Source organism: Heteronotia binoei, chromosome 11 (genome assembly GCF_032191835.1).
Source record: "Heteronotia binoei isolate CCM8104 ecotype False Entrance Well chromosome 11, APGP_CSIRO_Hbin_v1, whole genome shotgun sequence".
Taxonomy (NCBI): domain Eukaryota; kingdom Metazoa; phylum Chordata; class Lepidosauria; order Squamata; family Gekkonidae; genus Heteronotia; species Heteronotia binoei.
The window spans coordinates 8,239,541-8,256,168 of record NC_083233.1 but is presented as its reverse complement, the minus strand read 5'-3'; the positions used below and the strand labels follow the sequence as shown (position 1 = coordinate 8,256,168).

At 49.6% G+C, this 16,628-nt stretch overlaps 1 protein-coding gene across 1 annotated transcript in view; it reads left to right on the top strand.

Annotated features, from left to right (window-relative positions):
• The window catches only part of LOC132579555 (pre-mRNA 3'-end-processing factor FIP1-like), a 56,087-nt gene extending 49,831 nt beyond the window's left edge, over positions 1–6,256 (top strand). Inside the window, 2 exon segments of the mRNA XM_060250008.1 lie at positions 2,540–2,698; positions 6,079–6,256. Coding sequence (XP_060105991.1) covers positions 2,540–2,698; positions 6,079–6,211 — 292 coding nt within the window. The 3' untranslated portion in view covers positions 6,212–6,256.
• The last annotated feature ends 10,372 nt before the right edge of the window (positions 6,257–16,628 follow it).

The window sequence follows — 16,628 nt, the reverse complement described above, 5'->3', positions numbered from 1 at the left end:
ACGAAGGTGACTTGAACTCCGTTTCAGATTTTCCTGTCAGAATGCTGAGGGTGGCCTGCTGGAGCTCCACAGGGGACTGAAGTGGTGCAACCCACTTAGGCAGCATTCTGTGACGCACAGCTGGAGGTTTGGGTTGCCGTGGAGAAGGAGTGAGTGGCTTCCCTCAGCAGATGTGTCTCCATGGGAAATGTGTGCTTCTCCTAGCACAAGGTGGGCCAAAGCTTCCAGCCCAGGTGTCAAGATCCCTCGCCATGTTTTTCTTTCTGTCTTCGTTGTATGTACTGTATGCCTTGCTTTGTCTAGCAGAAACTGAAAGCTAAGTACCCCACGAGAGGCCAATTTACTTCTTCCAGCTTGGCCTTCAGACTGGCTTGAGAATGGAAATGAAATATTTTGTAGCAACTCTGCTTTTGAATTAATCTCCTCCCTAAAACAAAAGGCGTGCTTGTAACGGTCACACTGAAAGTATATATCTAACACACCTGCAGTTGTATCTCAGTTCTGACACTGCCTTTAACCAGTGTCAGCAGTTCTGTCTGACAGTGGACACTAATCCCTGTACCTATGGAGAGTCGTTATTATTGAAGATAGTTTCAGACCTGACACCGGGAGCATTTTTGCCCCTTGATTTTTGCCAGGTTCTTGCTTCTTTCTCATGCCTGTGTGCTGGCCCCTTCCTCTTTCTGAACTCTTTTGTCTGCGAGAGGATTTATTTGTTCATGATAAGATTAGGATAGGAGAAACTGATCAACTGGGGGAGGGCAGGGAAGGGGGAGCCAGCAGAGGGACCCATGCAGAGGATGTGCTGGATTTAAGAAATGAGTCTGGAGGATCTGTGCAGTTCTTCTACAGTTCCAGATGGAAACAGAGAAACACAGAGCTGGAAGGGACCTCAAAGGATCATCTAGTCCAGGGGTAGGGAATATTGGCTCTCCAGATGTTTTTTTTGCCTACAACTCCCATCAGCCCCAGCAATTGGCCATGCTGGCTGGGGCTGATGGGAGTTGTAGGCAAAAAAACATTTGGAGAGCCAACATTCCCTACTCCTGATCTAGTCCAACCCCTTGCACTCCCCCCCGCACCCCGCCAGCTCTGCTAGTGCCCCCTGCTCCATGAAAAAGGCAAAAAACCTCTAGGATCACTGGGCCAGTCTGGCCTGGAGGAAAATTCCCTTCTGAGAAAGGAAGAAAAAATGAGTTCCTGTTCCTTGACCATCTAGGGCTAGCATATGGAGGGTACAAGAGAAAAGGTTGCTTTTTGTCATGGTATCTGAGTCAGAGAGAAGAAACTCATGCATGACAGCACATCCAGGTGCCTGCCTGGCTTAGGAGAAACTAGAAGCTAAAGCTTCTTCTGTGCCTGAGAGCAGCGAATTTAGGCCCCAAGTAGCTAAAGAAACAGTCCATTGTATTCTGAGGGGAGAACAGCGAGACTTCATGAAATCCTTCTTAAAGAAAATGCATAGCTTTGAGAGCTAGCGTGGTGTTGTGGTTGAGTGTTGGACTCTAATCTGGAGAACTGGGTTTGTTTCCCTAATCCATCCTTCATGCGAAGTCTGCTGGGTGACCTTGGGTCAGTCACAGTTCTTTCAGAGCTCTCTCAGCCCCACCTGCCTCACAAGGGGCCTGTTGTGGGGAGAGGAAGGGAAGCCACGCCAAGACTTCTTAAGGTAGTGAAAAGCAGAGTATAAAACCCTCCTCTTCTTTTACTAACAGAAGTTGATTCTAAGGAGTACCGTATTTTTCGCACCATAAGACGCACTTTCCCCCCCCCAAAAAGCGGGGGGGAAGTGTGTGCGTCTTGTGGAGCGAAGGTACGTACCTTCCTCCGGGGGTGGGGGGGCGATCCGCTGCCTCCGCCTCTGATCCCGGCACTTCCCCCGCGCCTGCTTGGCTTCAGCTCTGACGCTTACAGCAAGCGCCAGGATCGCTCCCTCCGCCCTCCGATCCCAGCGCTTGCTGTAAGCATCAGCTGAAGCCAGGCAGACAGGCACGGAGGAAGCACCCGCCCCCTCCGCAAACCCAGCGCTTCGCGAGCGCCGGCTGTGGAGGGGGCGGCGTGCTTCCCCCGCGCCTGCGTGCCTGGCTGGGAGACAAGCGGCAAGATCGCTCCCTCCGCCCCCACCGCAAACCCAGCACTTCGCAGGGAGCGATCTCGCCGCTTGTCTCCCAGCCAGGTACCTGCGTCTAATGGTCTAATGGTGAACTTCACTCTGGTCAGCTATATCTGTTTGCCTTGTCAAGGTATGTTCAGAGGGGAGCCTTTGGTCTGCCATCGAATAGCCAGATTTGGGTATAAACTCTTGAGAGCTGATGCTCCCTTGGTCAAATATGGTATCTGACCCTCAAAAGTTTACACTCTGAAAGCCTTGTTGGTCTCTAAGGTGCTCCTGGGCTTGAATGTAGCTGTTTTTGAGGTAGGTATGTGTGTTCTGAGGGCCCATGCCTAAAACACATGACATCCCTTGGGGTCTGCTTAGTAGATCACGCATTTGAGCGTGGATTCACCTCCTCTTTGGGTGTTCTTCCCTGTCTTTTAGCGATGACGAGAGGTATCGCTACTACAGCCGGGAACGCAGTTACGATTTCGAGCGAGACTACCGCAGGAGCAGAGATCGCAGTCGGGAGCGAGAAGATCGCCATCGGGAGCGAAGGCACAGAGACAAAGAGGAGGGCAGCAAACACAAGTCATCCCGGCGGTAAGCCTTGTTCTTCACGGGAACTGAAACAGAACTATGCGCCAAGAAAGGATGATTCCAATCTGATTTCTAATCCAAATTACCATTTTCAGTCTGTTTCTGGCACCATCTAAGAGTCCCGTGGCGCAGAGGGGTAAAGCTGCAGTCCTGCAGTCGGAGCCCTCTGCTCACAACCTGAGTTCGATTCCAGCGGATGCTGGTTCAGGTAGCTGGCTCCAGGTTGACTCAGCCTTCCATCTTTCCGAGGTTGGTAAAATGAGTACCCAGCTTGCTGGGGGGAAAGCATAGATGATTGGGGAAGACAGTGGCAAACCACCCCGTAAAAAGGTCTGCCGTGAAAACGTGAAAGCAGCGTCACCCCAGAGTCGGAAATGACTGGTGCTTGCACAGGGGACCTTTCCTTTTCCTTTCCTAATACTGACCCAGGACAAAAAACGATAAATGTTGTGACTGTATGTATCTGTGTATAATTGCAACACTTTTCAGACATATTTGGTGAGTGTTGATATCTATACTTCAGCCATTACCATCCTAAACATATTATACTCTTCTCTGAATGGATTTAGAAGGGTGTTTTTAGCTGCAAAGAGCCCCGTGGCGCAGAGTGTTAAAGCTGCAGTACTGCAGTCCTAAGCTCTGCTCATCACCTGAGTTCGATCCCTGATGGAAGCTGGGTTTTCAGGTAGCCAGCTTGAGGTTGACTCAGCCTTCCATCCTTCCGAGGTCGGTAAAATGAGTACCAAGCTTGCTGGGGGAAAGCGTAGATGACTGGAGAAGGCAATGGCAAACCACCCCGTAAAAAGGTCTGCCGCGAAAACGTTGTGAAAGCAACATCACCCCAGAGTCGGAAACGACTGGTGCTTGCACAGGGGACCTTTCCTTTCCTCTGGCACCATCTAAAGCTTGCAGACACTCACTAAGGGTATCTTCTTGGGGCAATTTTATTTATTTTCTTTTTTCTGTCCCGCTGTTCAGTCAAGATTCAGTCAGATTGGTTCAGAAGCCCCCCTCCCCCATATGACAAAATTCAATATAGTGCTCCTCAGGGAAAAGGTTCTCAGCTGACTTGGATCGAGGCACTACAGAGGGCTGCCTGCCTATTTGTCGGCGGCAGTAGTGGTGTCGGAAGGCGAAGGGAAGGGGCCTCTCAGCTGGCACCCAATCCAGGCAGGATGGCAGGGTGCTCGGCTCCTGTCTGTTCAGCACTAGTTCTGTCATTAGACGATGAAGGCATTTGAATCTGAATGCGAGGGCTGCAGCCTTCTCTCCAGGTGGAGCACATGGGACTCTCGTGGTCCATTCAGATGCAACCATGGAGTTGACACCTTGAGTGGTCTCAGCCTGAGTGACTAGAAGAGGCTGAACTCCTCAGGCTGAGTCCCCTGTAATTTGCGGGTCGATAACGTTCATGAAGGGGTTTAGATAAAAATATGGAGCAGAGGTCCATCAGTGGCTATCAGTGTGTGTGTGTGTGTGTGTGTGTGTATATATATATATATATATATAAATTTTTGCTACTGTTTGACACAGAGTGTTGGACTGGAGGGGCCATTGGCCTGATCCAACAGGGCTTCTCTTATGTTCTTATGTGACACAGAGTGTTGGACTGGATGGGCCATTGGCCTGATCTAACATGTCTTCTCTTATGTTCTTATGTGACACAGAGTGTTGGACTGGATGGGCCATTGGCCTGATCTAACATGTCTTCTCTTATGTTCTTATGTGACACAGAGTGTTGGACTGGATGGGCCATTGGCCTGATCTAACATGTCTTCTCTTATGTTCTTATGTGACACAGAGTGTTGGACTGGATGGGCCATTGGCCTGATCTAACATGGCTTCTCATGTTCTTATATGACACAGAGTGTTGGACTGGATGGGCCATTGGCCTGATCCAACATGGCTTCTCATGTTCTTATATGACACAGAGTGTTGGACTGGATGGGCCATTGGCCTGATCTAACATGTCTTCTCTTATGTTCTTATGTGACACAGAGTGTTGGACTGGAGGGGCCATTGGCCTGATCTAACATGTCTTCTCTTATGTTCTTATGTGACACAGAGTGTTGGACTGGATGGGCCATTGGCCTGATCTAACATGGCTTCTCATGTTCTTATATGACACAGAGTGTTGGACTGGATGGGCCATTGGCCTGATCCAACATGGCTTCTCATGTTCTTATATGACACAGAGTGTTGGACTGGATGGGCCATTGGCCTGATCTAACATGTCTTCTCTTATGTTCTTATGTGACACAGAGTGTTGGACTGGAGGGGCCATTGGCCTGATCTAACATGTCTTCTCTTATGTTCTTATGTGACACAGAGTGTTGGACTGGATGGGCCATTGGCCTGATCTAACATGGCTTCTCATGTTCTTATATGACACAGAGTGTTGGACTGGATGGGCCATTGGCCTGATCCAACATGGCTTCTCATGTTCTTATATGACACAGAGTGTTGGACTGGATGGGCCATTGGCCTGATCTAACATGTCTTCTCTTATGTTCTTATGTGACACAGAGTGTTGGACTGGATGGGCCATTGGCCTGATCTAACATGGCTTCTCATGTTCTTATATGACACAGAGTGTTGGACTGGATGGGCCATTGGCCTGATCCAACATGGCTTCTCATGTTCTTATATGACACAGAGTGTTGGACTGGAGGGGCCATTGGCCTGATCCAACATGGCTTCTCTTATATTCTTATGTGACACAGAGTGTTGGACTGGAGGGGCCATTGGCCTGATCTAACATGGCTTCTCTTATGTTCTTCTGATGTGCCTTCCTTGGTGCACACAAGGGGGCAATCAGCTCTTGGGCTTTTAGAACTCTGTGGCCCAGGAGCTGTTTCAGCTGGCTGCATTCCAGAAGCAAAACATGCATAAGACTGGCTGGGACAGTACTATGGCTCTGCTTGCAGCATTCTCCCTTGTGCATCACACTGAGTGGCATGCTGGCAGTATTAGCCCGAAGCCTCTGATGCATACGAGCACTTTGGTGCAGTGGTTAAGTGTGCGGACTCTTATCTGGGAGAATCGGGTTTGATTCCCCGCTCCTCCACTTGCAGCTGCTGGAATGGCCTTGGGTCAGCCGTAGCTCTGGCAGGAGTTGTCCTTAAAAGGCCAGCTGCTGTGAGAGCCCTCTCAGCCCCACCCACTTCACAGGGTGTCTGTTGTGGGAGAGGAAGGGAAAGGAGATTGTGAGACACTCTGAGACTCTTCGGAGTGGAGGGCGGGATATAAATCCAATATCATCATCATCTTCTTCTTCTCTTGCAAAGCCACAGGGCCACTACAGCCCCTGCTGTATTCCTGAGCTCAGCAGCCAAACTAACCCGACTCTTCTCTCTCTCTTTCTCCCTCCCATCGCATCCCAGGAAACAGCATGAGAGTGAGGAAGGGGAAAGCCATCGGCGCCACAAGCACAAAAAGAACAAGCGCAGCAAGGAAGAGAAGGAAGTCGCCGAGGATGGGGTCCCTGAGGGGAACGAGCAGGACTCCAAGGAGTAGCCCCTCTGGCTGAGGTCTCAACACAGCAGCTGCCCTCCAGCCTGCTGCCCCCCTGGGGACTTTTCCTGCTTCCCAAAGAAAACACTGAATGGCGGGGAGCCAAACGGATTATGGATTGCCCACCAGCTCACACTTGCAGCCAGGCTTTTTGGAAAGGAGGGCCCTGCAGTGGCTGTGCACCGAGCACCAGTGGCTGCTTCGTTGTGTCAGATTCCAACAGGAAGCAGGTTCAGCTAAAGCAAGCGGATTTAGATTCTTGGACATTGTCTGGCTCTTCTGTCCCCCCCTCCCCCCAAGGGTAGTAGCAGCCACAGGAGCCCTGTTGTCCAAAAAGACTGAGAGACATAAGTTAGGTCCTCTTACGAGCCAGTTTAGAGCCTGGCATCTATAACCTAGTCTCCTGCCCCCACCTCCACCTCCTCCCTGTAGCTGTGAAAATCTGTCTCCCAAGAAAAGCTTGGCTAGAAGCCCAGGCAATGTACCCAGCGACTGTCCATGTGTGGACTGGCCAGTTTTCCTGAGAAGTGTGCTTTTCCTTCCCCAGCAGGGCAGAGCCTTCCGAAGTGGAGATGTTTTGTTTTGGAGAGCGCAACGAGCTTTCTTGTGAACTGACAGGAGAGCCTCCTCCAGAAGCCTAGTGATGGGGGAGCATCATTTTTGACTCTGACATTAAGTTTTGGTTACTCATTGGCAAAGGTCACCAACACTCCTTTTTTCATGGAACGCTGATGTGGTCATTTCCCAGTTTTGTTTGACAATGGGGAGGGATTTTTCATTGTTGTGTTTTGTTTTTGAGACCGAAGGTAACCTCAAGAGCCCCTCAGATCCTCAAGAGTGAAAATCACACTTCCATGTGCAACCTACTTTTCTTCCTCCCGCACAACTTATTTAAAAACACTTCCTAGAGTTATTTGAACTTTATACTTTTTTTGTGTGTTGTAATCATGCAAGTCTGGGTGTTTGTATGGAGCTAATGACCTTGGAAACTTGAGCCTGGCTGCCAATGTGTTTTGGTTTGTATGCTATGATGGTGCAGTGAGTGGGTCAGTAACTGAAAAACGTGTGGGGAATAAAGCGACTTCTTTTGGAAAAGGAGTTGGTGCGTGTACACAGTCTCGAGAGACAGAGCACCTTAATGGCGGAGAATAATGCTTGATTTACATTGGAAAGGGAATATGAAGTGGTTTTCAAACAATGTGGGGAGCTCCTTTGGAATATGTTAGGAGTTCTCAATGAAAAGATTGACAAGTGTGACCCCGTGATACTTGTCGGGGGGAAGGGGGAGAATCCCCTCCCACAGTCTTGCTGGGCACAGGGCAACTCGGGAGCTCAGCTGCTGCTGGTGGTTGGCCCAGTGGGTCTCTCCACTTTGCCAACACTGTGCCCAGCGTGGCCCCCGGCTTCTCCACCACCACCTCCGGGCCCAGCACAGCCCCCAGGCTGCTTTGCTGCTGCTTCCACTGGGCACGGAGAAGGTAAGTCATGAGCAGTCGGAGAGCCAGTTTGGTGTAGTGGTTAAGTGTGCAGACTTTTATCTGGGAGAACCAGGTTTGATTCCCCACTCCTCCACTTGCACCTGCTGGAATGGCCTTGGGTCAACCAGAGCTCTCTTATCTGGGAGAACCGGGTTTGATTCCCCACTCCTCCACTTGCACCTGCTGGAATGGCCTTGGGTCAGCCATAGCTCTGGCAGAGGTTGTCCTTGAAAGGGCAGCTGCTGTGAGAGCCATCTCCAGCCCCACCCGCTTCACAGGGTGTCTGTTGTGGGGGAGGAAGGTAAAGGAGATTGTGAGCTGCTCTGAGACTCTTCGGAGTGGAGGGCGGGATAGAAATCCAATTTCTTCTTCTTCTTCTTCGCATGTGCACAGAGAGCACTATTATTTTCAGGGGGATATAGCCCCCCCCCCGGTGTTTTTTTTACACATATATTTCAGATTAGTTTGCAGAAAAATGTGTTTTATGCAAATGTGGTCCTTATCCATGGACTTATCCTCAGATAGGGGGCACACTTGGCAAACAGCTACAGATATTGATATAAGGCATGCACACCCAGCATTACTGAGCTTCCCTCGGTGTACCTGTGGTTTCCCTGACTGGGATGGCCCACGCTAGCCTGATCTCGGAAGTTAAGGAGGCTCAGCCGTGGTCAGTACTTGGATGGGAAATCACCAGAGAAGTCTCTATGCAGAAGCAAGCAATGACCAACCACCTTTGGATGCCCCTTGCCTTGAAAGCCCTCCAGGGTTGCCAAAAGTCAGCTGCAACTTGACAGCACTTTCCATTCCCACAAGCAGGGGTCTGGACTGAAGCCTGGCCCCATTTGTGGCACCGTGGGGAGGGGTAAGAGGAAAGGCAGCCTTTTGCTGGGTGGAAGGGGCAGGGCCAGGCCAAGTGCGGGAAGCAGGGGCCCACCCCAACTTGATGCTGGTCCCGTGGGCTGTCTCTGGGGTGGGTCGGAGTGCAGGGGTCGACCAGCAGCTACTTAGGTGCAGCGCCATCGCCTGAGACTCTGTGCCTCAGTGCTCTGCTTCATGTCTTGTGCTCGGGGAGGGGTCGATGGCTGGAGAAGCAAGAATGCCAGGCTGTCCCAAGAACCCCCCCCCCTTTTTTCTTTCCTTCCAACCTTTGCTGGCATGCTCCATAACCAGAGTGAGCTTCTGGCATGATCCCTCCCCCATTTTCCTCTCCAAGCAATCGCTGAACCCCCCCCCCCTTTTTTTGCTCCTGTTGGCAGTCACTGGAATGTAGGGACAGGAAAAAATTGTCCAGGGGCAGGAGAGAACTGGTTGCCTCTCTCGTGTGTGTGTGTGCCCCCCCCCCTTTTTTCTTTCCTTCCAACCTTTGCTGGCATGCTCCATAACCAGAGTGAGCTTCTGGCATGATCCCTCCCCCATTTTCCTCTCCAAGCAATCGCTGAACCCCCCCCCCTTTTTTTGCTCCTGTTGGCAGTCACTGGAATGTAGGGACAGGAAAAAATTGTCCAGGGGCAGGAGAGAACTGGTTGCCTCTCTCGTGTGTGTGTGTGTGCGGGGGAATGTTCTAGTGGCTCCCCTTTTCTTCAACAGCACGAGGTGCTCTCTGTATCCAGCACCAGAGAGAGCTGGCCATGCTTCTCTATAAATGCTGGCGATGGGGGGGATGTTCATAGCGTAAACTATGTGGAGGCTGGAGGGCTCAAGCACCCCCCAGAGTTTCCCACCGGGAGCTCAGCCCCTGCCGGCAATCAGTACAGGACTTCAGGGCTCAGCAACCAAGCAACCAAATAGTGACAAACTCCTTTGATGTTTTTTCCTCTATGCTGAAAACAAGAAAGTCAGTGGTGTGGTGTGATTTCCTACACCTCCTTACAAATGCTAATGAGCTAGCAGAGCAGGAATAGAAAACATTCCCCCCCACACACTATCTTTGGAGACAGGAAAGATAAGGAGTGGGGACTGGGGAAAGGAAAGGTCTTTTGCTGTTCGATCCATGGAGGAGGAACAGATCTGGCCGGCCTAGGGGGGGTTGAGGGAGAATGCTTGAAAGGTAATTCTGATCTGCCAATTTTTTTGCTGTACCTTTGGACTCTCTAAATTAATTACTAAGGTTTTGATATCCAGAACACATCAGGTGGGGTAGCCATATTGGTCAGAAGCAGCAGAACAAAGTTGGAATCCGTGGCACCTTTAAGATCAACAAAGTTTAATTCTAGGTATAAGCTTTCATGTGCATGCACACTGTTTTATTTAGATCCAGGTGGGTAGCTGTGTTGTTTTGAAGCAATAAAGTTTGACCAGTGGCACCTTTAAGACCAACAAAGTTTCATTCTAGCCTAGATATAAGCTTTTGTGTACAAGCACATTTCATCAGATACAGGTGACAGAATTTAGAGTCAAGGTGCATAAGTTCAAGAGTTGTCCTTGAAAGGGCAGCTTCAGGGAGAGCTCTCTCAGTTCCACCCACCTCACAGGCTGTCTGTTGTGGGGGAAGAAGATAAAGGAGATTGTAAGCCACTCAGACTGATTCAGAGAGAAGGGCAGGTTATAAATATACGGTCTTCTGCCTCTTCCTCCTCATCTCAATTTATACCCCATCCAACCCCCTAGCAAAAAACATCCATGCCTCATGTCAGAAATATTTGTGTCTGTGTGTAACTGGGGGGGGGGGGGGGGGCAGGACATAAAAAAAATTGGGGGGGGGGCGTGGAGTCTTGGCTGCTTCAGCATCTGACCTTCCAGGGAACAGTCTGGGTTGATTTCCCTTAGGACTGACTGATTAGATCTTCTTGCAGTCCATCTTCTTGCACTCAAGAGTCTTCTCCAGCAGCACATCTCAAAAGCATCTATTCTTCTTCGCTCGGCCTTCCTTATGGTCCAGCTCTCACAGCCATACATTACTACTGGGAATGCTATCATTTTGACTATACGGACTTTTGTTGGCAGGGTGATGTCTCTACTTTTTATTATACTGCCCAGGTTCGCCATAGCTGCCCTCCCAAGGAGCAAACGTCTTAATTTCATGGCTACAGTCGCCATCTGCAGCAATCTTGGATCCCAGAAATGTGAAGTCTGTCACTACTTCCATGTCTTCCCCTTCTATTTGCCAAGGTGTGATGGGGCCAGATGCCAAGATCTTAGTTTTTTTGATGTTGAGTTTCAAGCCTACTTTTGTGCTCTCCTCTTTCACCCTCAACAAGAGTTCTTTAGGTCCTCCTCACTTTCTGCCATTAGAGTAGTGTCATCTGCATATCTGAGGTTGTTGATGTTTTTCCCAGCAATCTTAATTCCAGCTTGTGTTTCATCCAGGCCAGCATTCCACATGATGTACTCTGCATATAAATTAAATAAGCAGGGTGACAATATACATCCTTGTCGAACTCCTTTTCCTATTCTAAACCAATCCGTTGTTCCATATCCCGTTCTGACAGTTGCTTCTTGACCCTTATACAGGTTTCTCAGGGGACGTGAGGTGGTCTGGTACTCCCATCTCTTTAAGAACTCGCCAGTTAGCATAGTCAATGAACCAGAAATAGACGTTTTTCTGATACTCCCATGCTTTCTCCATAACCCAGCAAATGTTGGCAATTTGATCTCTCGTTCCTCTACCTCTCCAAAACCCAGCTTGAACTTCTGGTAGTTCCTGATCAACATACTGCTGAAGCCTAGCTTGTAGGATCTTTAATACGACTTTGCTGGGATGTGAAATGAGTGCAATGGTGTGATAGTTTGAACATTCCTTGGCATTACCCTTCTTTGGGATTGGAATATAAGCTGATCTTTTCCAATCCTGTGGCCACTGGTGTATTTTCCAAATTTGTTGACATAATGTGTGCATCACTTTAACAGCATCGTCTTTTAGGATTCTGAATAGTTAAAGGTGCAACTGGGCTCCAACTCAGTTCTCACATTTGTTGACTGCTTTATCATCTGTACTAGGAGTAAGGCCTGTTGTGAAGAAAAATACAACGGGCTGTAGAAGGAGGCTGTGGGCGAGTGCCTGCCACCCTTGCTGTCTTCCCACCCACCCAAGTGAAGGCATTGCCCCCCCCCCATCTCAAGGGGAGCTAATGTCTGCCATCTAGAGAACAGTTGTAAATCTGAGAGATCTCCAGTGCCTCCCTAGAGGGAAATGGCATTATACCTGTCTGAGGTCCCATCCCTTCTCAAATGCCACCCTCTCCTGGCCCCACCCCTAACCTGGAGTTGGCAGCCCTATCTCCTTTCCTTTATCTGCCCCTCTGACTTCAGCTTTCCATTGCCTTCCCCCCCCCCCCCTGCAGCTTCTATAGTGGGGGAGCCAAAGCAGTTTGCATCATTCTCCTCTCCCCCCCCCCCCACCATGTGATCTGGACAACAACCCTGAGAGGCAGGTTTGGCTGGAAGTCTATGCCTGGTCCAAAATCACCCAATCAGCTTCCACAGCAAGAACCTGGGTCTGGCAGATCCCACTCTGAAGCCCTAACTTGCATGTCCTCTGTATTGCTACGCATGCATATTGTACAAAGTTCAGAGTTAGTTAATACAATAGCATTGTATTGTTATGTTGCATACATATTGCTATAGTATTAACTAACTCTGAACTTTGTACATTGCTCAGAAATTGAGCACCCAGAGACTGTTTTGTATTCTGCCCTGGGTCAGAGACCCATGAATTTATCAAACAAAGGTATCTGTGATGCCATAGTTTTGTCAACTTCAGTACAATCGTACTGTATTAATGAGGCAGAAACAAAACACCTGTAAGTGAACGTCCAGGAAACTTATAAAATGTCCCCCCTGAAGCTTTTCTGTATTGCCTTTTACCATCAAATTTGTGACAATTGGTTTGTCCTATGCACATGATATGTTTATTTGCAGATCTTAAAGTGACTATTGTAAAAGTGAATTTCAAAAACAGGACACAGCACGAGACCTCTGAGATACCACTATAACCACTGGCCAACTCCCACCTTTTCCTGGGTTTGGCCCGGTCCATGGGCATTGTTGGGGGGGGGGGCTCCCTAAATTTCTCGGGGAGGGAGCTTCTCTATTCATAGGTAGTGATAATGGAGACCCCTCCCTGTGATGTCATTGGATCCTCCCTATGATGTCACTGGATCAAGCCCACCCCCCTGGGAAATTGCAAAGTCTCCACCCCTGGGGATGTTACTTTGAGGCTTCCTGCTGCTCTTGCCTCCTGGCCATCTTCATACCCATTAGCCTGGAATCAGCTTGCCTTGGGGGTGGAGATGCCTTGATATCTCTGCATGCCAGGGATTTCTAAATGTTTGGAAAGTATAACTGGAATGAGCTTCATTAAGGGCAGGCACAGGAGTTGGGGCAGTGATAAACGGGAACTGATACTGGTGGAAACTGCTCCCCCTTTTACCAACACTGTTCCTCTCCCCTCCCCTCCCCCCGGGCTTTCATCCCAGCCATCTGGCAACCAACAGCATGGGTTGGATCTGGGGGAGCAGGTGGGGGAATGGACAGGACACTGGGAAACAATTGATTTTCTGGGTCGCTGCCACATGAACTGGCATCTCCCCCACCCCACCCCGCCCGGTATTATATCACTTTGTTCCTCCATAGGACTTGTCTACAGGGGATGGGGAAGGGGAACAATGGACCTAATTATGGAATCTTGAACAAGAGTAATACAATCTTAGAAATTCCCCTGTACAAAGCAATGTCCCACAGTTGCTCGCAAAGGGGACTAGTAGTCTCCTGAAGTGCAGTAGATCTCCACGTTGCCAACGACTAGGTGCTGGCTGGGGACCTCCTGGAATTAGACCAAGCAGATTCAAGTGTTGCCAGCCCCCACTTGCTGCCACTCTATAGGTGGGAGCTGGAGATCACCCTGGATAGGTTGAGATCAGACTCATGTCACCACTCTGCAGCAGGCGTAAGGAGGATTCACATGTTGCCGCTGTTAAGATTGCCAGTATCCAGGCGGGGCTTCGAGATCTCCCACTATTACAACTGATCTCCAGGTGACAGAAATCAGTTCCCCCGGAGTGGGGTGGAAATGGCTGTTTGGAAGATGGACTATATGGCATTATGCCCCTGAAATTCTGCCCTTCTGAGGCTCCACCTCCCCATATCTCCAGGTATTTCCCTACCCAGAACTGGCACACTTATATCCGTGCTCCAGGCAGTGGCTGGGGGGGTGCCTGTCGCTCACTACCACTAAAAGCAGATTCAGGTACTGGCTGCCTCCAGGGGGTGACCGCATTCCCCCTCCCCCAATAATCAGCATGAAGCGGGTTCACAGGTTGCCATCCTCCAGAGCTATACTCTGTCACCCCTGGTAGGGTGACAGGAGCTTGGATGGGCAGCTGCAGATTTCTCAGAATCACCAGGTTGCCAACCACCAGATGGTAACTAAAGCTCCCCCAGCATTACTGCTAACCAGATTCAAATGTTGCCAACCTTTGGGAGGCTGTGTTTCTTCCAGAACTGGTAGGAAGCAGATTCAAATGCTTCCAGTCTCCAGGTGGTGGCTGGGGATCGCCCAACCACAGTATAAAGTGGAGACAGAGCTGCTAGTCTCCAGGGGCCGCCTTGATATTTCCCAGAAGTAGTGCTATGCAGAATTATAGTTCGCCATCTCTCTAAGCAATGGAGTTTTGTGAGCAAAATTCTAATTTGTGAGCTACTGCATAATTTGAGTTGCTCTGGGGCCATTTTTCCCAAACTAAGACAAAAATGTATGAGCCAGAGGCTAAAATAAGCAACAAACTGTGAGCTAGCTCACACTAGCTCAGCTTAGAGGGAACACCGGTGGTGGGCTCTCTTTCTCACCACTCTTAGAAATAGATAGATAGTGAACAATGAAGGCAGTAGTTTGATGCTCTTGTTAGGGGAAGGTAGATAGGAATGGCAGTAGTTAGATGGATAGAAGATCGGGGTAGGCAGATATATATGTAGTTAGATTAGGTAGATAGTTAGAACATAGATCATTAACTGGCCGGCTCAGGCAAGGTCAAACTTATCAGATGTTGCAGGCTGAGCATAGCTAGCTTGGGGTAAGATATTGAGGGAAAATCCAAAGGGGCTTCACAGAGGCAGGTGATGGGGCAAGCTGCCTTCATTCACCTCCTTAACCTTCAAGTTGCACTGATGTTTGGCATTTCACATCCATTATTTTAGGCCGCATTGGGTTCCTGTTGCGTAATGTTGCTCTTTACAGTCGGCTGCTTCAGTTTCAGGGGGTCATTGACAGTTGGCCTGGATTGGCAGACACACCACTGTCTGACTTCTAGTAGACCACATCTGGTTCCTGCCATGTTATTTTGACTCTTTACCATGGACTCTTTTACATTATTGCGCACCTTCACTTAAGAGTCGGTCTAGGCAATCCAAATAATTTAAAATGGAATAGCAACAACAACCATGGTAATTATAATAATATGCAGAGCAGGAGAGTTGGTTAGGCACCAGAAGGTCCAGTTTCAGCACAAACTACTCCAGTGATGGAAACGCCTCCCCTTGAAGAACAATGGCTCAGAAGCAGATCACATTTTAGACAGGAGGTGCATGTTTATGCACTGAGCATGAGCGTAGCGGTAGATGGGGGGGCTCGCGCTCACTAAATCATCTCTATTTGAGTCCAGTGCAGCATGCTTCCAGGTAGGCTCACCTGTCAGCCTAAGGTGCCCTCATCACCATTTGGCCAAGTTGACCTCCTCTGCACCTGAACGGCAGCCAGCAGCAGAGGCACAGCAACAGTACTGGTCGTCTTCATCAGATACAAGGACCTCTAGTGGCTCTGAAGATCCATATTGGTGGCTGTAAGTGGACTGCTTGGTGGCAGGAGAGGAGCAAGAGGAGGGAGGCGGTATGCCACTTGTGGTCATTGTCTACCAGAAGGCATCTTTGCTCACCCTGGCAAATATACCCAGGGATTTCTGGAGGTTGGGATATGATGTGGTTTTCCAAAAGTGCACCTCTGACAGGGCAAGGTCAGAGGATTTGCTGCATTATGAACATTGCCCAAATGGGTTGGATCAGACATTAAGGGTTATTAAGTCGAAGAAGCAAGGCCATGAGGTGGATTCAGTCACAATTACAATCTCTGATCCATAGAATACACTTCTTTCAAGAATGCTGTGGGATGGGAGGGCCTGCAATTTGGGTATGCGGAAGGGCAGATGCAATTTACAATCAGCCGGCATGCATGGCTTTGAGGCCTACATGACACATATCAGGCACCATCTCAAATGTCCTTCATTGGTCAGTGGGCAGCCTGCAGGGTATGTCTGGCCATGCTGTCCCACTTTGATTGGGACATACCACTAGCACAGAATGCTGGAATGGGGTGACAGCATCCAGATGCAGTTGGTTGTAATGGGAAGTGTGTGTTGCCTGTGGGGTCAGCTCAGGCATTAAGTGTTATGAAGTGAGCTTCCTGAGGATCAGGCCAATGGCCCTATCACCACAAACAGCCTCACTGGTGGTGTGGGGAGCTCAATCAGGGCCATTGGGGGATGCAGTCACAATTGCAGTCACTTATCCATAGAATATGCTTCTTCCAAGCATGCAGTGGGCTGAACAGGGCTTGCAATTCAGATGCACAGAAGGACACAGGCAGTCTACAATCAGCTGGCGTGCACAGGCTTTTGAGGCCCGTATCTGATTGCCAGGGCCTAGACCGGCTTTTCCTTCATTGGCCCAGCTGATAGCCTGCAGGGCATGAGTCACTGTGCAGTGCTGCGTTGGTTGGGACACGCCGCTAGCACAGAATGCTGGACTGGGGTGGCAGCTTCCAAATATAGTTGGATGTAATGAAAAGGGTAGCAGCAGTTCCATGGGGAAGGTTGCCAGAACAAGATCTCTAGGTACCTGGCCTGACTAGAAGTAGCCTCACCGGAATGTGGTAAGAACTGCAGCCAGTCTGCACTGGGCTCAGGCATTGTTAACAATGCCTGTGCAGTTCCAGGGATGGGGCTGCAGGCACA